We start from the raw sequence: 22,153 nt of genomic DNA on the forward strand, positions 1-22,153 counted from the left end.
ACTGTGTTGAGCTGTGGCCAATTGAGGCGTCCTCTGCCGAGGACACTTGGAACCAGACCAGAACTAATACCAATTAATGCCCAGCTAACGACCCGTCATAAAGAATGGCTCTGGTTTCTCTTTTTATGAGCTGCTTGGTGGAGAGCAGCTATTTTCATCATCTAATCATTTTTCACGCCGTACTAGAATTCAAGTCTTTGGTAGCATTGTGGTTGGAACAGAAGCTGGCTTTTAAAGTTTTACCATACAAGATGAAATACATTGATGATGAACATTATATTGAAGGTTTAAGATTTGTTTTTTTTCCCCACAAATTGTCTTATTCTGTTTTTTTTGGGGGGGGGGGGGTCTAACATGTGTTATTTGCACACATACACACACAAAATGATTCCAGGTAATTAATATTAAGTGAGGAATAAAGTAATTGTTTTCACATTTTTTCTGGGAACTATTTATTTATTTATTTGGGGAGAAACATTGCAGTAATACGACAAAAATGTTAATTTATTATTATTGTTTTTTTAATAATGACTTAATTCTCATAGCATTGTTATTTTTTTTTTCTAATGCAGCGGAATCCCGCATACTTACAGTTCAGCGGATTTACCTATTCACAGAATTGTACGGTCTCTATTCCCCGCGAATAGCGTGTGTTTTCTGTACTCCTTTTTGTAATTCTTCAAGTTATAAATATATCGTATACAAGTTCAAGTTTTAAGTATAGTAAATGTTTTTAAGTGGAACCTTTATCCGTAAAAGCTTTTCAATGATCGTTGAAATCTGTTTTTAAGACTCAGCGTAGAAAATGCTGATAAGTCTACAAGTACTGACGATAACTGTCTGTAAATGTTTATTTTCCTACTAGGTAGACGTGTTCCGTGGGTCACTCTTGAAATTAGTGTGGCATCTGCTCTCCTGCAAAGAGCCACTTCCAGGTTTCAACTTCACTTGCCATCATGAGCCACGTCCCTTGACGACGCTCAGCAGTTGGCACCAGCGCGCGTCTGAAGCTAGCTCACTTGACTTTTCTTTTTTCAAATCCCGCCAAAGTTTCCTTGGTTTACCTGCCTGTTGGACGGGACTTTAATTCGAGTACGTCTCATTACTGGACTGGCTTGGCGGTCGTTCGTTGTCGCGCTCGCCTCACCGGTCGTCTTTGCAAATGAGCCCGACTTCCAGTTCTGAATTCCACAAGGGTTTGTAGGGTAGGTGAACCACCATAACATTTAACCACTGAGAATGAGAGTGTGATAACTACAGTTATGCCATTTTGCAGGAGAGAGATTAAATATTTTTGGGGGATCCAATCCAATCTTGAGGGTTTATAACCTGCTGACTTGATATGGCAATGGCGACTTCTTCTGGATGCTAGTATTTACAGAAATTGTGGATTTTGGACGAGGATCATATTGGATATTCATATCAGATCATATTGTCTGCACATTTGTCCTCAACTGAGGTAGAGTCATCAGCTTCAGTTTCATAGGTTGGATCCCGGTCTGAATCGTCTTGGTTTCCTGAAAGAAAAGAAGCCAACTGGAATTCGAAAAAGCGGTGACATAATAAGTCAGAACATCAAATGTATTAGTATACCATTCGTCCACTCAAGCAAAACTATGACTGTACTTAATCTCTGAGTCTCACTTTCTGGATTGTTGGCCCAGTCTAGTGCTGGAGGATCAGGAAACGCTCTGAGTGCAGTAATGGGCTGCCCACTAGTATGTGACAAGAATGGAACTGAATCTTGATGTGGACAAATATTCACCTGAAAGATATTTATTTTCTCTATTCATTTCTGCACTTAACCTAAATATGACAAAAGTGGAGTTAGCTCATTTGAATTCTCAGAGACTTAATTAGAGCCACAATTGTAACATTAAAAAAGAAAATTCATGAGAATAAATTTAGATTTTTTTTGGGGGGGGGGGTTTAAAATGACTACAGTGTCATAAAACCATACCATTTTATTTATAAATAAATACCGGTAAATAAAAAACGTTATTCCGTAGGAGTATGGCTTTTTTTTGTAGTATAATTCAGATGTCACTGTAAAGAAAACAAAATGATAAATCTAACAAATACATATTTTTTTAGACATAAATTATTAAAGCAATATTTTTCTTAAACTTACAACAAAGTCATGCTTTTCATAAACAAAAAAAAAAACATCTATGGGGAAAAAGTCATCATGAGTATTCTCTGCAAAGTCGTTTTGTCAGAATTTCTAAAATAAAATACAGTTTTGTTCTCGTATACTTTTTTTTCTTGGATTTTAACTATGGTCACACTGAAAAGAAAATCTTGTAATGTAATATCATACTTACAGAATGCAGCACTTCTTTTACTGTGATTGCGTGAATGTATTGTACGCAAGTGGAACTTCCACCTCGCGACAACATGCATGACGGCTATTTTGACATGATTACACTGACCTTAACCGTCCGTTGCTTAATTGGATACGCTAGAATTCAATAAATAACATACGTACTGTAGATAGTACTTTGAGACGACAGTAAAACAGTTTTTTCGGACTTCTATTAGGCCATACGTCATCATTTGTGATTGGATGATCCAGGATGTGGAGGCGGAACCTCCACCTTCAAATGCAGTGGATTTAGTACTCAGATTGCAGCAATGCGTTATTGCATGTTGCCAATGATGGTTAATTTTGCACGTAACTCGAATTATTCGTTAACAGAAACATTTGTAACTTGAGGTTCCACTATATGTATATGTAAGTATTATTATTATTATTATATCTTTTTTTGCAATCTTTTATGAGAATACAGTGGAACCTTGAGTCACAAAGGTCTCTGTTTACAAAGAATTTTTTTTTTCACTCCAAAAATATAAAACAAACTTTTACAAGGGGAAAAAGTCATAATCTTACAAGCCCAAAGTTGTATATTTTGAGGAAAAAACAATTCTTTGTTATGGAAATAGTCATATTTCTTTTTTCCAGAAGTCATAAACTTGCAAGAATAAAAGTGCATTGAGTGAACCAAAAAAAAAACGTAACATTACAGGAATCAAGTTGTATTTTTTCCCCAAAAAAGTTATATTTATTCCAGAAAAAAGTCCAAAAGCAGGAGGCCACACCACCCCATTCTCGCTTCTTTGTCAAATCTGCAATAAGCAGGCAAGCCGATCATCAGCTAAATGTGATATTTACTTTAAAATGACATCCCTGGCGATAACCTTTCCAAAGTGTTATGTTAAAGCTCTTTAAAGAGCTTCCCGTCGTGTTTCTTCAGCTGCAGTGTTGGCATTTAGAACCATAACGCTTTAATGAAGACAAACTTGTCTGCCCTGCTCTAAAATTTAAAAATGGGGGGAAAAAAAGCCAACACCTGTGGGATATCCGTGTGGTTCATTTAGTGTATTTTGATTTTTGAAAAAAACTTTCCAGTCAGCGAGCATACTTGGAAAAGAAAAAAAACGACAGAATGTAATACCTAACTGAAACCAAAAACAAATCTTCTCTTAAAACTAATTACTACTAACTGAATTAAAAAAAGTGAAAGTCAAAAAGAAATAAAAAGTAACAATGAAAAATCTAAAACTATTATAAGCCTGGGACTAAAAAAAAAAGCTTATTTCCATGACCTGAGCACTCGTTATTTTTGACAAATTTTGTTGACGATTTTCCCCTCCATGGGTCTTGGTTCGGCATCTCTTGTGCTGACAAAAGAAAAATCAAATGTTGTCCCGTCACTTTACGACGACGGCAAAAGAAAATCCCGTCCTAAGCATAACCTCATTCAGTCATGCTTACTTGTCTCCCTCGCCGACTCCTAATGCGATCACCATCACGTAAGAGCCGCACTACTCGTTATCGGGACCGGTGTTCTGTCAAAATGTCCTACCCGTGCAAAACTTCCTACCGTAGGCTGATTTGACAGCCTAAACCTAATCCCAACCCTGACCTGGCATTATTGCTAGGATGTCTTGACGCGACGGGTAGGAAAGAATTTCAGGGCCCCCTCCCCCCCGGCCCGGCCCACGTTGTTCACCGGACAGGTCGGCGCCACCACCTCCTGCTCTGCCATGTGCTTTACACTGGTGCACATGCAGCTGTGCTGGAAAAAAAAAGAGAATGACTAAGCATCCTTTAGAAAATGGAACACAGCCACTGCTCGCCTCTAATAAATCAACATCGTTGTCCCTGTCACTGGGCACACACACACACACCCGCACACGCACGCACACACGCATTTTAGTGTAATGGAAATGAAACATAGAAGGCTTCTGTGCATGTAAACAAAGTGCTGCAGGGTCACCAGTAAAGAAAACATGAAATCCTTGTCTTGATCAGATCATTTTGTTTTTAGATAAGCCTGTGGCTTATCAAATGATGTTTCTGTACTTTGTGCTCTCTGCAACTGTAACTTCCGCTTGGGGTGTTACAGTAAGTGTCCCCACTGCGATATGAATACAAGAACAGATATCATATGTATGGTTTATCCAAGGCTATTTGTAATTGTCGCTCTCATCACCTGTGAATTAATTGTATGTTATCGTTACCAATTTTCCTCCTCCTGCGTTTAAGTCCCCCCTTTGTGATACAGTATGCATACATGGGAAGGCATGTTTCATATTTTATATTTACATTTCATATGTTTTAATAGTCCTGTGCCCAACTCTCTGAAACTGAAAATAAGTAGCACTATCACTGGTTTTACTTCTATAGCGGTCCTCACTTCAATACGAATACATGCGCAAATAGCAAATATATTATCCATCAGTTTTCCTCCTACAGTGGGTCCCCAGAGCATTAACGAATACATGGAAATATACGTCTAAATTGCACAAAACTTTGGAATCAGTTTGTTGTGCTTGCCAAAACATGCAACATCAGTATTAACTCTGCAAGTGTTTTTCACTTTTTCTTACACTTGTTTTCTTATTATCCTGTAGTAACTACATTTTTAACACCAGATAACTTTTTTAAACACTTTTAATGACTTTTATTACCCTACAATTCTTGGCAGTGTATCCCTACTTCTTATTCAAGAATCTGTACTTTTGTTTTTTGTTTTTTTCAATGCAATTATAATGAGTATAATTTTTTTTCGCATTCCATTTTCGCTGTTCATGGGCTGCCCCTATCCACTATCCCTCGCAAATACAGTAGCACGGGTCCACTGTTATTAACTTAGCTAGGATATTGGTTATTAGTTATTAGTTTTAAAATGAGCAAAAATCAGCACTTTTCTTTTTTTTTTGCCAATTTTGACCTTTTTTTTTAAAGTTATTTTTTCACAATTACTTTCCGTTGTATAGGCAAGGCAGCTTTATTTATTACAGTATAGCATGTTTCATACACAAGTTAACTTGGTGTGCTTCACACAATCAAAAGTACAAATTTCAAAAGCATTCACAAACCAAATTGACATTCAAAAAAAAGGAACAAAAATTAGCTTACCAAAATTACTAGAAGAATGTATTCCAACAACATTTATAAGCATTTACAAACAGAAGAGTAAAACATTGAAAAGCAAAGAAATAAAAAGTAGCTTTCTAATGTTACAAAAATTACGTAAAGTGAAATTGATTTTAAAATGCTTTCAAATAACTTAATCATAGGTATGTGTTGGGGAGCATAGTTTTTAACCTGCATTTAAAAGCATTTACACTTGGGGTTGACTTCACTTCTGTTGGCAGCTTATTCCATTTGTATGCTGCATAACGGCTAAATGCTGCTTCACCATGTTTCTATAGATAAATACTAAAGGACAAAAGTTTGTTAAATAGTCAAATGTTCTGCCTGTAGTCCATAACTTTATGGTGGTAAGCATTAAGCAATCAAAAAAAGTTTTTTTTTTAATTAATTGTCCAATCCGCCCAAAAAAAAAAACACCCACATCGGTCGAGCCTTAGTTTTAAGGTCATGGTTCGGTTCACATTTGGTATAGGAAGGCAAAAAATACCCCCCAAAAATGTATTGCGCTAAAAAGGTAGATACAATTCAACTATGATTCTTGAGCAGTAATTCCGGACGGATTTGGCCCGCGGGGTTTGAGTTCGAAACCTGTCATACGGCAAAGTTTGCATAAGCCTTTCCTCTGGTCATAAATGCATATCCAAACACTACAGTGGTGCTACAGTGAAAGTCGTACATGCTGAGGAGTCCATTGGAGCCGAGCGAACGGCAAGCGCTTGTCCATTAGCATCAGATTTAGGGCCGCCGCTCTGCAAGCGTAGCGCGTCCAAACGGCCATCAAAGTGAGAAAGCGCTCGTTGGCGCTGAGATAAAACCCGCCCGCCATGAGATGGATGTGCCGCGCCGTCGCCTCCGCCCAGCCTTTCAGCTCTTTGCGTGGAGGGGATGGGCTGAAGGTTTCGCTTCTGTCTCTGATGCTCCAGTCCATGTTGCATTGAAAGCAATTGGCCTTCTCAGACAGGAATTTTATACATTTTGTCACACCTGATGCTGGCCATGATGTCATCTGGTTATCTCGCTAATAATGCGACAAATGGTAAAGCAGAAATGGCAGGACAGATGAAGAAATGTTCACACTTTACCCATTCATCTAGATAGGTTGTGCCCCCTCCCCGGCTGAGCGATATTTGAAAGGAAAGGCTCACCGTGGCATGGATGCCTCACCTCAGTCAGATTTAGTGTGTCTCCTTTTAGGACCCAGAAGCTGTCAAGAAACATCGGCTGTGGCCAATGGGAAACGGAAGCCTCGCTGCAGCCATTGAAGCCTCACAGCGGAAATAGATGACAGACGATTACATTGACTAAACAATGGTCCTCTGACTATGCTAAGCGCGTCTATATTATTTATTTATTTATACGTTTTCCATCTATCGTTTATTACCTACAAAATGGGTGTCCGTCATAGGCAGAATGCCCAGCTTTGGGTGTTACTGGTTAGTACATAAGAAGGGAGGTTGAACAGTCATTTGGGAATTGTAGTTTACTACACAAAACTTATAGTGACCTTTTTTTTTTTTTTTAACACTTGTACTATTTACATTATATATATGTAAACTAAAACGAGGCAAAACAATGCTCTAAAAAGTAATTAAAGTTAACTGACTTAAAAAAAAAAAGTCAAAATAAAAAGTATACATGATGAAAAATCTGAAAGTATTATAAACTTGCTAATGAGCTGATTGTTGGATTAGGTTTTCTGCTTGTGAAAGCAGACACAGTCACGGCAATACCCCGTCTTTGCTGGGTGGCTTCATTGGACCAGTAGCACCCTTCTAGGTGGAAAAAGGTACTGCGGAAAAAATTGTCCGATGCCACACAACGATTAACTTTCATCATTTGCCCCGACAATCTTTCCCAAACTGTTCTGCAAGAGTCGAAATGCAAATATGGCTCCATAACCGGGACACTAACGACGTCCCCCGAGCCGACAAAGCGTTGCGTGTTGATCACAAGCCCCCGCCAAACCCCCACCGGAGGGAGACCACTTGCTGCCTTCTCCCACCCTCATGAATACGCATGTTCTCATGTTTTATGAGGCCGATGCACAACCATGCTCATTCATAAACATCCAGGTGTTGTGTTAAAAATAGCACAGACACCAGGGAGTCTTCGCCACTTTCTTGCTGTTTTGTTGGTGCAGGCCCAAATGCAGCATAGTCAATACTATTTCCATTTTTCACACTAGTTTGTTGTGCTTGCTCTTGTTGTTGAGGGACTCTCCACTTCTTAAAGGGAACTGTGTATGTCTTGAAAAAGTTGTTTTGGTTATGTTCCAACTTTAGTAAAGCGTTCCTGAAAAGCACATCATTGGAAGAATAAAATTCAATTCAGCTCAAACTTGATCATGTCTGTACTATTCTCTTCTGAGTCTGATGGTTTTCTTCAAAAACTGACTGAATATGATTTACCTTTTTAAAGCGGAAGTCAACCCAAACATATTTTGAAAATTTCCCCACTGTGGGATCAATAAAGGCATTCTTATCTTATCTTTTTTAATAATATGTTCTATACAGGCCCACTAGTTGAAACAGCATTCTGATTAATATTTGTGGAAAATGAGTTAAGCAACAAAACCCACCCATTTTTAGCCATCTCTGGTGGCGGACATTTTGTCACTTCATTTGAACATCACGCTTTTGTTTTTAGCAGTCCCCCTATTCTCTGCATCACCGTTTATAGACCTCCCCAACACTCCCCTTTTTTTTTTTATTAAAGAGTTTCCAGAATTCTTATCCATTTTATATTCTACTTATAGCATGATTCTAATAACTGCCGATCTTAATGTACACGATGATATCTCGGACCCGCTGTCCAGAGAATTTTTAAACCTTTTAAACAGCATGGATTTTAAACAGCATGTCTCACAGCCGACTCACAACAGAGGACACACCCTGGACTTGGTCATAACTTATGGCCTGTCCGCTGGTGTGTCCTCTGCTTTTGACCTGGATGTGTCAGATCATTACTGTGTGTATTTTAACATTGCCGGTTTTAACCATCTGGCAGCCCCGGTGAGAACAGTGAGGAAACGCTACCTATCTTCTGAGGTGGCTGCAAATTTTATCAACATTGTAAAGTGCACTCCTGCCGACATTTTACCTGCACCCTGTGATTTTATTGTTGACAATTTTAACCAGAACCTGAAATCAGCCTTGGACTCAGTAGCTCCACTTTTAATAAAAACGACAAAAACAAAGACTGTACCCCCGTGGAGAAATAACTTGATCACAATTTCAAAAAGAAAATGCAGGAGTGCAGAAAGGAGGTGGAGAAAGAGTAAACTTACCGTGCACCACGAAATATGATGTGATCAACTAAAATCCTACAACAAAACAGTCAAACGGGCGAAAACTTCCTATTTCTCAAACTTCATTACAGTAAATAAAAACAACCCCAGATTCCTCTTCTCCACCTTTGAACTTTTAACTAGCTCTGATTTTAACAAGTCCCCACAGAGACCAACAGACGCTCTCTGTGAGGTTTTTGCAGACCACTTCGGAAGTAAAATCGATAACATAAGATCCAGTCTTTTAGCCCGTCACATCACAAGTTTCAGTAAACCAGGACAATCACATTTACAAGAGGAAACGCGTGAAACACATGAAGTATGAAGGAAACACATGAGTGTTCAAAAATCTGTTCAAAGTTTATATTTGTCTGCATTCTAATTATAATATAGAAAATTAAACAACATCAAGTGCAGTCCTATCTCTGATTGGATCTGCAATACATTTCTTGTGGTGTTTGTCTTTGAAAATGGGGACTTGAAAAGGTTTATCACCTTTATTCCCCATTTTGCCAGCCTTAAAAAAAAAACCACAACTCCTTACTTTTGTCTCTGCCTGTTTGTACATTTGTCATCACGCTGCTCTTTTCTATCTGATAGAAATAGATTGTGTCGCCCGCTATCTATTTGTCAGTGCTGTGGGTTTCCGTCTGGAGGCGTCCACGCTAGGCGACCACTCACTTTTCACAACATGAACTTGGATGGCTCCCAGAACAGCACTGAGAGCGAGAATGCAGTATTTCACATCAGGTAAGAATCCACTCAAAGCTTTTGACTGTCTTTTGTTTTTTGCAATGTAAGCATACAAACAAAAGAAATCAAATGGTTAGCTTAATAGCATTGTTGGCCAAGTCATATTTGAACATTTTTGGAAAATAAGCACAAAAAAAATGACCTGAATGACTAACAACCAAAAGACTTAAATAAAAAGCACAATTCCTGGAAAGCATATTGATCTTTTTTAATTGAAATTGTGACACCCAGTTAAAATGACTTGCAATAAAGCTTAGACTAATCATGTAAAGGAGCTCATAATTAACATGGATGGGGACACAAGTCGTGTGTTGTATTAGTTTCCAAAATGAACATAGAATTTAATGATTAATTATTAGTATTGTGTACTAAGGTCAAGAAAGCTACACTCTAAAAACAGTTGGGTTACAAATAACACAATTTGGGGTCAAAAATGGACCGATCCACAACTTGGGTCAATGGGACCCAACTTTCTTGGTTGTTTTTGCAAAAAACAACCCCCCAAAAATTGTCATTTTGTACAAAACAACCCCAAAAAACAAGGCAAGAAAGTAGGTCGAATTGACTCAATTTGTGTATCGTGCATGTATTTTGACCAAACTGTTTTAAGAGTGTACAATTCTGTCTGTCCTTCTTTCTGTAAGGACGTACAGCAATACCAAAGTAAATATGTTTGAAATCAACCCAGAAAGATCATGTATGATATTGACAAAGACAAAAATGGAAATTATACATAATATAATTATAATGATATAACTAGAGTTATTTTTAGTTAGTTTTAAAAACGTAAGCTGTAGTTTCAGTTATTTTTTAAAATAATAACCTTGGTATATTTGTGTGTACATGTACTGTATATGTTTATACACTACATATGTATGTATGTATGTAGGCTATGTATCTCTACGTGTGTAGACTATCCATACTGTAGGTACATATATATACACATATAGTCATATTTTGGTAACAAAAAGTTTTTACTTTCATTTGCTCTGCTCTGTGTGATAGAGGCGTGGAAAAGGAGTTTATTTTCTTTCAACGGTGAGTGAGTGCTTTTACTTTTTTTTCATATTTATTATACGGTGGCTTCTTCTATTTCTACTTGTATAACTGTTACATGGCTTAAAATCGTATAGTCAGTACCACAAATATATTAAATAATGATGCTACTTACTGCCATTTTAGCAAACAATTTTGTGCTGCAGTGTTTTTTTTTTTTTTGAACACTCCGAATAATGGTCGTTTTTTTTTCGTTGTTTTTTTTTTCCTGCCCCAAGGCTGAGAGCAGTATCTCTGCAGACATTGAGTCATACATAAACATACTGTACATTCCCTCTGTCATTGAAATTCATGAGGAGGAGGGGAAAAAAAAAAAAAAAGCACGGCCAATATTTCAAAAGCGGGTTCGCAAGCAGCGGGCTATTTGTAAAACCTGTTCAGTTGAATACACATGAAACAAATGTTATCTCTGCTGACAGGCTATTAATAAAAGGACTCCGTGTTTGATTTAGAGCACAGGCCAGGGAATAAGGCCGAGAAGATAGGGGGTTGGAAGTGGGCGAAGGGAGGTGATGCTTTATCTTGGACTAACTCAAGGAAAATCACATAGTATCTACCGTGAGACATTTGTGGCGTTCAACATCTTGAAAATCTGCGTTACAGCAGATATGATGACATTTCAAGACTGTCGAGGAATTAACATGTTCAGAGCTGACCCGTTTTCTGAATCTCGGCCGTGATTGGTCGTTGCGAGCAGTTGCGATGTCATTTTCAGTCGACAGAAGACAAAACGGCCGCCCCCGGAGATGCCTAAAAACGAGTGGATTTTGCTTCTTAACTTATATTCCACAAACGCAAAATTAATCAGAATGCCGTGTTTCAACTATTGGGCCTGCTGGGAACATATTCTTGAAAAAAGGTTTGGGTTGACTTCCACTTTAAAGTAGATTCCTTGTTAGTTGGTTCGTTGGTGTGCAATTTTGAGTGGTTTGATTTTGCCACACTTTTGTTGCTGTTCTCTCTGACTGGATTTTTATATAATTAAAAAAGAAAACAAAACTACCGACCAGCTGTCACCGATCAACTCTCTTGCTGGTTTGTTTCAAGCCTTCTTGTCTTTTCCCCGCATTGCTGCCATCACACTTCAGCCTGTCTCCAGTCTTACCCAGACACTCTTTGTGCTCGTCTTCCCGATGAGGATTAATTATACCGTGCGCTGCAGGCCTACTCCATTCTCATCACGGTCACACTAGATCCTTTACCAGGCTTAAAAAAAAAAAAAAAATGTTTTTTTTTTTTTTTTTTTGGTAGTCCCGTCACTGAGCTCCCTGCATCCCACAGCAGCCTCAGGCGGATCTAGGATGTTCCGGCCTGCTTTCCAAAGGGGAATGCGAGGAGCGACCGTCTTCGCCGCGTCGCCCGCCGAGCTTTTTATCCTCCTTTTCAACTCCTCGGGTGGTCCTAACTTATTCAAGTTAGGCAGACAAGACTCGTCTCAACCTCTTAGATGTTAGCATTTGCTTTCACGAGGAACACAAAGCAAATTGTTTGATTCTTGACGGTTCAAATGAAATATAAGCAAAAAGATCCAAGGGTATAAGGGGTATACCCTTCCGTTGTCCGTCTAGCCGCCATTGTATCCGGCCGGACCAAATAATAATCGCCTATAGGCCGGTTTGACGATCATTTTAAACGGGCTTCCGTTATCATTTCCGACCTCCAACTTCAACAAAATACCATATTGTTTTAGTTAAAGTGATATTGTTAAGATATATCTGAAGTTGCACATTTCTATTTTATATTTTTGAGTATTTTAAATTAATGCTCTAATTAAAAAAAAAAAAATCAATCGGAGGTTACTCAGTACATGAGTAGTTTATTCACCAAGTTCTTTCTTTGGGAATTATTTGGAAGACTGCTTTTACTTTTAATTGAGTCATATTATTCCAAAGTAACAGCTCTTACTTGAGTACATTTGTTTGGTTACTACCTACCCACCTTTGCTTAAATAATACTTTTCGGTTGCTTGTGTTGGTACTCCAAATGTCTTTTTTCCTGATTCACTGTGCAAGGTTGCACTTTTCAAGGTTTGCAAAGTGCTAATGTTTAGGATGAAGTGCTTTGAACCAAACACACCACTGTCGAGTCGTAGAAAAGTAGCAAATAAAAAAATCAGGCCATGAAATGTTCTCTCTGTGCGACTTTTTCAGAGTTTTACCATAAGCAAAAAACTCAGCAAATTGTGCAGGTGTGTTCATCGATGTGAAAATGTATGTTTGATTAAATTTGTATCTCGAGAAACCGCTGTATTTCCAATAGAGGTGCATCCATCCATCCATTCATTATCTATACCGCTTCTCCTCACAAGGGTCGCGAGCGTGCTGGAGCCTATCCCAGCTGTCTTCGGGCAGTGGGCGGGGGACACCCTGAATTGGTTGGCAGCCAATCGCAGGGCACACAGAGACAAACAAACATCCGCACTCACAATCACACTTAGGGTCAATTTAGAGTGTCCAATCAACCTACCAAGCATGTTTTTGGAATGAGGGAGGAAACCGGAGAAAACCCTGAGCAGGCACGGGGAGAACATGCAAACTCCACACAGGAAGGCCCTTCTCAGATTTCTGTAGTCCTCCATGAAAACCTGACTGATCATGTTTGAGTTGAATCAAAATAAAACGTTCGATTTTTCCTTTGGAAAACAATGGGCAACATTTTCTGACATGATACAAACCAAACCAGGAACTGAATTGTTTGTGCAATTTCTACACTATGAGTTTGAAACAATCAATCAATATGATTCATTAAATAATCAACAGATTAACAGATTATTAAAATAACATTAAATTAGTTGCAGCCTTAATTTCCACCCCAAAAACTTTTTGGGGCCAAGACTGTCCAGCTGCTAATCGACCAGTCCTTTAGTTTGTTTTCATAAACATAAAAGAGCAGCTTGGCTGGCTTTTGAGCAACATCTCCTCCACTTAAACAGAAAATAACTTCCAATAGGAAAACATCTTTCGTAATGCTGTGTTTTGAACATATCTCCAAATGTACAGTAATTTAATTTTTTTGGAGCCCAGACTTTTAAAAGGGTGAAGACTAATAGTTGGATTGCACTCAAAAAGTCAATTTAGAGTTTAAATCCAAAATTCACTCCCCACCCTGCCCAACTTCCTTCTGCAAAGTGGCTTGCTTTTTTTTTTTTAATGTGGCCAAGCGCTAACATTATCCATAAATTGCACTAAATCATACAGTTGCATTTTTTTCCCTCAGAAGTAAGTCTTAAGAGCCACCATTTGTTTGGGTTAGTGTTGGGTTCTTGCGACAAAACAAGCACAGAGAGTTGCGGTCATTACCTAGAGTGAAAATGCTTGAATGTCAGGCTTCTGTTTTGTACTGCGCTGTGTTTGGCCAGTCTGCATTGAGAGTGTGGCTTAATGAACAGTATATTAAGAGCAGTCCTTCTTAAATGGACGCCACAGAACATGCTTTATTTTTTTGTCTGGCTGTACCAGAATAGAGTGTAATTGTACATCCTCTACAGTAGGTGGCAGTGGCGCCCTCATTGTCAGAGTGTGCGGGAGGGAAGGGACTTTAGCTCATAAATGGGAAGTCAATGCAAACATTTTTTGTTCAAGAATATGTTCCAATGCAAGCCCACTAATTGAAACAGGGCATTCTGATAAATATTGCGTTTGTGGAATAAGTGTTAACCCACTTGTTTTTAGCAGTCTCTGGGGGCGGCCATGTTGTTTTCTGTCGACTGAAAACGACATCACAACTGCTCACAACGACCAATCACGGCTGACCTGTTTTCTGAATCTGAGCCGTGACTGGTCGTTGTGAGCAGTTGTGATGTCATTCTCAGTCGACAGAAGACAAAATGGCCGCCCCCAGAGATGGCTAAAAACGAGTCCATTTTAATGCTTAACTTATATTCCACAAACGCAAAATTAATCAGAATGCCGTGTTTCAACTAGTGGGCCTGCTTGGGAAAAAAATATGTTAGGGTTGACTTCCTCTTTGGCCTAGATAGATCAATCCGACGTTGGCCAACTGTGACTGACGCTCGCATGTCACGCTGGAAAAAATACACCGCAACGACAGACAGCGACGCTAACTATTAAAGTACCTTCTGTGCAAGCGTGTGATGTAATACCCCTCCATACCATCGGCGGCGGTAGTCACTAGTCCTCATGGTTAGAAAAAGCCAACCGGAAAGCTATTGGCCGGGGGCGGATTATAAAAATCTAAACAATGCACTCAGCTATATTTTTTGCTCACGATGAACTCCCACGCAAAGTAAACCCTCACGTTCTTGACACAGTTTCGTGAAATATTTACATTGTCAACCCTCGCTCTTCTCCTAATTAAGACAGCAAAGGCGTCTGTCTTTGTCGCATTTGTCATTTCCTGTTCTTTGCCCCGTGCTCTGATTCGCTAGCTAACCGCCAATCAGATTGACCAAATGTCACGACTGACGAAGCCGATTCAACATACGTAAACGCCCCCAAGCCGCTTACAGACGAGGTCCGATGTTGAGACGGTGTTCGCTACATCAATCAGACGGCGCAATCAGACGCCCCGACGCTTACTGACGTCTGACGTCCGATTGGTGTACCTCCTTTAGGCAGGATGTCCAATCTTTTTGCAAAGAGGGCCAGATTTGGTGAAGTGAAAATGTGGGGCGACCGACCATTTCGCCGGGCATTATTTTGTACATGGAACGCCAATAAATCCAAGCACATATTAGAAAACCAGTCGGCCTTTTTTTTTTTTGACTTTTTTTTTTTAATTTAAATTTCAAGATAAACATGTATTTTGGTCCATTTGAAACATGACATATCACTGGCAATTAAATGTTCCACTGAACTTTTAGATTTAAAACAGAAATAAGTAACAATATTCACCAGTGCAAATTACATTTCAAACATGAATAACAACTTGTAATTAAATATGCTTGTTTTCTTGTTCTTGTAATGCGCACTCGCAGTGTTTTGAAGTAAGATTAATCAAGAGCAGTGAATGTGTGTTTTTTCACATGACAAATATTTATTTATGCAATGGCCACTAATGAGAGAGGCCCAGTGTGGTTATAATGAGCTCCTCTTTCTTCTTAGATCATTAGGACAGCAGAAGCTAAATTGGAATTTAAAATTGCAATTTAAAAATAAACACACGGACACACATCAGGTTGTGTATGCTCTAAACTCGACAAAAGGTCATAATATTACCAGAATAAAGACGTAATCTTGTGAGAAAATAGAGTAAACATAATTGATCATTGAAAGTTGTATTTCTCAAGAAAAAAGTCATTTTACAGATTGAAGTCTGAATTCCACAAGAAATAAAATTGACGGGTAGACCCGCTTCCTTTTAGTAGGGCCTGCGTTCGAAAATAAGTGGCAAGGTGTTTCTCAGCCAGACTGGCGTGAAAGCAAATTGGAAATACAATCTATTAAAGAGGGATGATGGATTCGGTGGTGCGCAACACATGCATCAGATTTCACTATGCACTTATTCATTATTATTTCCGCGCAGGACAGCTGGGCCATAACTCTCTTACACATGAGCGGAGAAAACAAAATCACTCGCACACAAAAGATCGGGTTGGGCTTTAACAGGTGGAGCATAAATCTGTTGGGCTGTGTAGATGTGGGTCACGATGGTTGGACTCGCATATAGAACAGTGGTTCACAAACCTCTTATACAAAGTACTACCTGGAAAAAAACAAAACTGTCTGGACTCAAAGTACCACCATCATGACCAAAATTAAAATACAGTAGAATAATAGGTACAAGTGTTCATTTAACACAAGACAAAGTTTTATTCTTCAAGATGGTATTACATATTATTGGAAGACACTGCAACTGCAGTTAGACCATTTACACCGTGCTACAATGTCATTAAATGAAAGACTGTATTTAATGATTTAATTAAAATATATTGCACATAAAAATCTCAAAATGACCTGGTTGCCCAACTTCCAATTGCGTGTAAGGCCAAGCAAGACAGCTTTATTTACAAAGTTCTGTATTTCATACAGAAGGTAGCTCAATGTACTTCACATAGTTCCAAAACAACATTTAACGGCAAAATACATTTAAAATCAAATGAATTCAATACATTAAAAAATAGAATTGAAGACATTGAAAAGCAAAGTAGAGAAATAAAAATAGTTAACTAAAATGACTAAAACAAAGTAGGATGTTTGAAAATTGATTATAGAACTAGACCTTAATCCTTTCTATGAGAAAAAAGCAGAACATGACCGTGTAGCTACAGTTTTTATTCTGTTATGCCCGTATACATTTTACCATTACATATTTGTAAAGTATGTTCGAACGTTTTTGCAAATAAGAATAAGGATAAGAAGGCCTTTATTGATCCCACAGTGGGGAAATGTTCAGTGTTACAGCAGCAAAGATATAGGTCACACAGGGACGGCGGCATAATGTAGCCATTAATGTATAACATTAACGGCAAATATTCAGTAATATTTTTGAACGTGTACTAACTCTAACCTAAATGAAAGTCCCGCTAGCTGTGGTGTGCTCTGAGGGTTGCTTTTTTGGGTACAGTTACACAAATTATTTTTACATAGCGCTCCTGTATACCAGATGCACTGTGATTCCACTTTCGACCACTAGATGGTGGTGCACTTATTTAGTTTGAGACGGTGTAAACATGACAGAAGAATGCAAGTGTAAGTACAGTAATTCAACCCGCCCTCGTTTTTGTTGAAAAGGAGTGAATGTTATCTGCTGTGATCCTACTTTTTAAGGCTACAGAAAGTGACGGTTGTAGGTTCATTTTGTAATGTATATCTTTGTTTAAATATGTCTCTATTATTTTAGAAGTGTGTTTTACATTTAAAAAATGAATTGCTGTAAATTCTATAAAAACATAACTATAGCGTATTTAAATAGGGAGTTCTATAATCCAGATTTATGTATGTATTTATGTATATATTTATCTGGAAAGTAACTCCATCTTCAAATACGCAAAATCCCTCCATCTGCCTTTCATGGCATGATAATTTTGTGTTTGGTAGCTAGCATGATAAGCTAATGCAGCTTGTCTCTATCCTTACTCAGCACTCCTTTTTGTCAAACAGCACAAACTGATGGACTGAAATCTCTGTTCAACTTTTTTGTGAATAAAGACCTATTTGTTTCTTTCTGGGCCCAAACAAGTGTTGAAGTTTGTTTTCCCGAGAGACTGGAAATCCTATTACGTTTCCAAACGAGCCCGACCGCTCATCCAGCTGGGTGCTTGATTGCTGCGACAACCGGCACTGATAGAAGGGCGACAGGTCGCACCAACAGTACGTGTTGTGTTCTGCCTGTTACCTCACACTGATTCTATCCCGAAGGTGTGGCTCGTACTGGCCACTCAGTCATGTAGCTGTTATTTTCACAGGAAGTCAGAGCAAGGAAGAGGTGTAAGTGGAGGTTAAAAAAAAAAAAAAAAAAAAAGAAAAAAGAAGGGGTTGTAAATTGGTTATGATAAATTCTTGGGAAGGAAAAAATAGAATAAAAACATAGTCTGGCCTGTCTTCCAGAGTGTGGGCGTGAAAAGTGCAATGCGGAGAAGCTAACAAAACCCATCAGGAATTGGTTCCATTCTTTGGATTTTCTGCGTCAAGACTGCACAGAATTTTCGATTGTAACCAAAGAAAAGGCATAAATTGATCAAAATCCAAACATGTTATTTGGTTAAACCATGAAAGGGACATGTTATTTTGGCTATCGAATTAATATGCAGTGGCGCCAATTTGCCAGATATTTCAAATTGTTTTATTGCCACCTCTGAGCTACATTAAAGCCGTCCAAATTTGTTCCTAGAAACAAGAACTGTCCCATTAAAACATACATCCCACATTTATGTTAACATAAATATAAAACCTAAGAAAATAAGCAGTGACTGCTAGATTTGGAATGGTAAAGTCATCACTGACTGTAAACAGTAAATGATGAGCAACGTACTTTGTTCGTATCGAAGATGACACTTGTTTTTTTTTTTTTTTCCGCAATGGTCTTCTCTTTTGCTCCCATTCTACCCTTCCACGTCTTTTCCAATTGTAATGTCCCCTTCCATCACTGTCTCCTTGTTTATCTCCTGCAGTGGCTTGCAGTGCAGACAGCAACGAGGCGAGCGCGGCCGCCTTGGCGACTGCTTTCTAATGAGTCCTGCTTTGGACGGGTACGTGTCTTCTGTCCGTCTGTACATCTGACATAAGACACCGCGTAAAACGCAACCCTGAAAGTCAAACGCAGCCTAAAGCGGGGTACATTCATAAACATTTTTTTTTTTACATCTTAATGTAATATAGAAAAAAAAAAAAAAAAGAAGTGATAAGCCACAGATGTGTTTGTATTATTGTTGTATTCTGTTTTATGGTTTACTGACTTGGTATTACGTTACACTTGTTGAATAGAATTTTGTGAAGCCGTAATAGTGAACATTTAAGTGCTTTTTATCTCCAGTAGACTTGATTATCGTAATGGTCTGCTTGCTGGACTCCCTCAAAAGAGCATCAAACAGCTGCAGCTCATTCAGAACGCTGCAGCTCGGGTTCCCTGGCTCCCAGTCAGCTGCAGAATAGATTTTAAAACTCTGCTACTTGTCTATAAATCACTGAAAGGTTTGGGTCCTGAATACATTGAAGGAATGCTGATTGAATAAAAACCCAGTAGGGCGCTAGTTAAAATTTAGTCGGACTCGCTAACAGACACCCGTTTAAAATTAGCGGCGGACCGACCAAAAGACGTGCACTATTCCCTCCCCCCCGGAAAAAAAGGCGGACGACGGAAGGGTACTCACGCTGCAGATAAATGACGAATAACGGACGCTCAATTAGTAGCAAAATACCCAGCTCTGTTGTCTTCTCTGCTTTGCTTCTGAATGTCGTTAACTGTTGTTTGTAAATGCTTGTGAAAGCACATTGAGTTGCCTTGTGTATGAAATGTGCAATCAAAATAAAACTGCCTTGCCTTAAGACTGCAAGACAAGGTGTTTAGTAAGTTAACAGTAATTGAGTAAACTCGTGTAAATGTAAGTATAAGAAATCTGTTAAATTATTTATTTTAAAAAAATATTTGTAGTACAGATTAATTTATTGCTTGTTTGTGGATAAAAAACATGGGAAAGGGACAGTGTAAAAAAAAAATCATTACATATTAAATCACAATCGAAATATTGAGGGGAAATATATCACTACCATTATTTGTAGAAATCGTTCACCCCTAATGCTAACACCGAATGGAAAAATAAATTCAGAGCAACAAGAACTTTCGCAAATAAGCCAATAGACTCACTCTTTTGTTTTATTCCACAGTTTGTAATGCATACATCCCCGCAGTGAACTGGGTTGTGCTCTTGAACACTCAAGCCATCTCTTACCTAATTGAGAAAGACGACTGCTAACCATCACCACCCCCGAGCCGCTGCTCGATATCACATGCATCCCCCTCCAAGTCCCCACAATTTGCTCAATACCAGAACACCCCTCGGCTGCCCGAGATCGATGAGGCCTCCCAGCGCAGATCCTCTTGTCGGGTCTGTTAAAGGCTCGGGATCGAGTCCCAACATCGCGGAGGTCCATCCATTTGGACTTTTGAATTATTTAGCGTTCTCATACACACGCGGCTCGAGCCAAATGCACGACAGCTGGAAAATGACTGCACCCCCCCCCCCCCAATTAAATTGCTATTTGCTGTGTAAATGCGCGACCGGCGAGTGAAAGGCAAATAGGAGGTCCTTCCCTGTCACTTTCTGTGCAAACTGGACAACTCGTTCCCGTGCGGTAACACTGTCAACATTGGCTCAGCCGCTGTAAAAAATCTCATCAGCTGCTCTCCATGCAACGACGCCAAATCAAATATTGAAGTAATTTACCGTTTTCTAAGTCAAGTTCAGTCAAATGTGTGGAACTGAGGCGCTGCTTATTCACTCTCAACAAGTTCGCAGGCTAAAGAAGCACAAAACATGACGTTAGCTGGAGCAAGTTGCGCTACGTTCGTGTTTGGGAAAAGCATTATTCCACGACACCGACGTGGAAACAGGACTTCGGAATCAAGTTCCATCAAAAAAAGACTTACTTTAATTAACGGATCATTAAGAATCACAAAAAAAAAAGCCAAGGGAAAACACAATACACGATTATGGAAACAGGAGTTTTCCTGGACATTTCCATGCACAACGGTTAAACAAAACACTGTAAAGAATCACAAAAATATCCAAAGAAGACTATACTGTATACGAATGGTGATTACGACTCTAGGATGGAGACAGGAGTTCAGAACATTCAGAGTGATTTCCATTCCATTCCATTAAAAATGTTACTTAAAAAAAAGGCAATTAATTAATTGGTTGTGAAGACTCACAAAATAAGACAAAGAATGTACAATTTCTACAAGGTGTCACAATTTATTTAATTTTTTTTTTTTTTTGCCGTGCAATTGCACTGTCAACAAACTTTTACCTAATTTTCTTAATCAGAGAGTTAACTTTTCTAGATGATTTTTTTTTGCACTGAATCAGAATCTGCCCTTGTTTTTTCACTACCACGTAGGTTTTCATAAGAGTAATAACAGTGTATGGAAAATAATAATGTTTAATAACATTTATGAATTAAGGGTTAGGTTCAGCAACAGGTGATTTTTTTTTTTTTTTTGGTCTGAAATGTCAGCTATAAATTACAACGCATGGTAACATCCGTATTGTGCAAGCCTTTATAGCTCAAACTTCAGAACAAAAAACAATTATAAAAAAAAAAATCTCAAAAACTTGATGTGCTACAAAAAATCTAAAGGTTTATTCTTTTTTAATCTGCGTCAATAATACATTTAAGGAAACAAAGCCATCTCTGATTCAAATTCAAATATAATTTTTAATTTCATAACAGAACTTAATGATTTAATTAAAATGTATTGTACATTCAAGTTGAATGCAAATTTAACCTAAATAAAAGTCTGAAAACAAACAATTCCAAAATATTACATGCAATGTATTGTAACCAAAAGCTAAATGCAACTGAACTGTATTTAGACCTCCTCAACTTTAAATAGTTTGGACTTTTAATTCTATCACGTACCACAAGAGAGAGCCCGTGTCACACTTCACTTTGAGAATCACTGTATTAGAGAACCTGACATGGAAAAGTACACTTTACACCGATCTCATTGGCTGGATCAGATTGTCCGATATTTTTCTTTATTTTTGCCCATTTTGTGATTGCCTATAATGTATTTAACCCATCAAGGCCGAAAGCTCCTGGCGGAACATCCCGCGGCTTTAGAATCACCTTCTAAAACGTGAAGTTTTCCCGGAAATTCAACACCTACAAAATAATTGATATCGCTGCCCCTGTAGCAGATAGAAACATAATTCCAAAAGAATTTGAGAGCTTTGACCTGTGGATTTCACACAGGCCCCACACAATTTATTCTTATTTACTGTTTCAATTAAAACTGTAAAATTAAAGTGTCACTGCAAGAGAAGCACTATTTTTGATTTTTTTTTTAAATTGCGTGGTAATTACATCCTCTATTCTGTTTCAGAGCCGTCTATATTGTCACTGTCTACAAACATATATATCATGATCCGCTGGTTCAAAGTCCAAGCATGTATTCTATATCACTGCCGTCACTTATTTCAGCGCTCCCGT

At 38.5% G+C, this 22,153-nt stretch overlaps 1 protein-coding gene and 1 long non-coding RNA gene across 2 annotated transcripts in view; one reads left to right on the plus strand and one right to left on the minus strand.

Moving 5' to 3' along the window:
• Positions 1–833: 833 nt before the first annotated feature.
• Positions 834–22,153, minus strand: part of LOC147146047 (uncharacterized) — a 34,213-nt gene continuing 12,893 nt past the window's right edge. Inside the window, exon 3 of the long non-coding RNA XR_015087043.1 lies at positions 834–1,517. This is a non-coding gene — a long non-coding RNA (uncharacterized LOC147146047). The remainder of the gene's footprint in view (positions 1,518–22,153) is intronic.
• inpp4b (inositol polyphosphate-4-phosphatase type II B) overlaps positions 9,446–22,153 on the plus strand; it is a 191,256-nt gene continuing 178,548 nt past the window's right edge. The window contains exon 1 of the mRNA XM_086032471.1: positions 9,446–9,479. Coding sequence (XP_085888597.1) covers positions 9,461–9,479 — 19 coding nt within the window. The 5' untranslated portion in view covers positions 9,446–9,460. The remainder of the gene's footprint in view (positions 9,480–22,153) is intronic.

This window comes from Filicampus tigris, chromosome 6, assembly GCF_054856515.1.
Source record: "Filicampus tigris isolate MCC_2025a chromosome 6, RoL_Ftig_1.0, whole genome shotgun sequence".
Classification (NCBI taxonomy): domain Eukaryota; kingdom Metazoa; phylum Chordata; class Actinopteri; order Syngnathiformes; family Syngnathidae; genus Filicampus; species Filicampus tigris.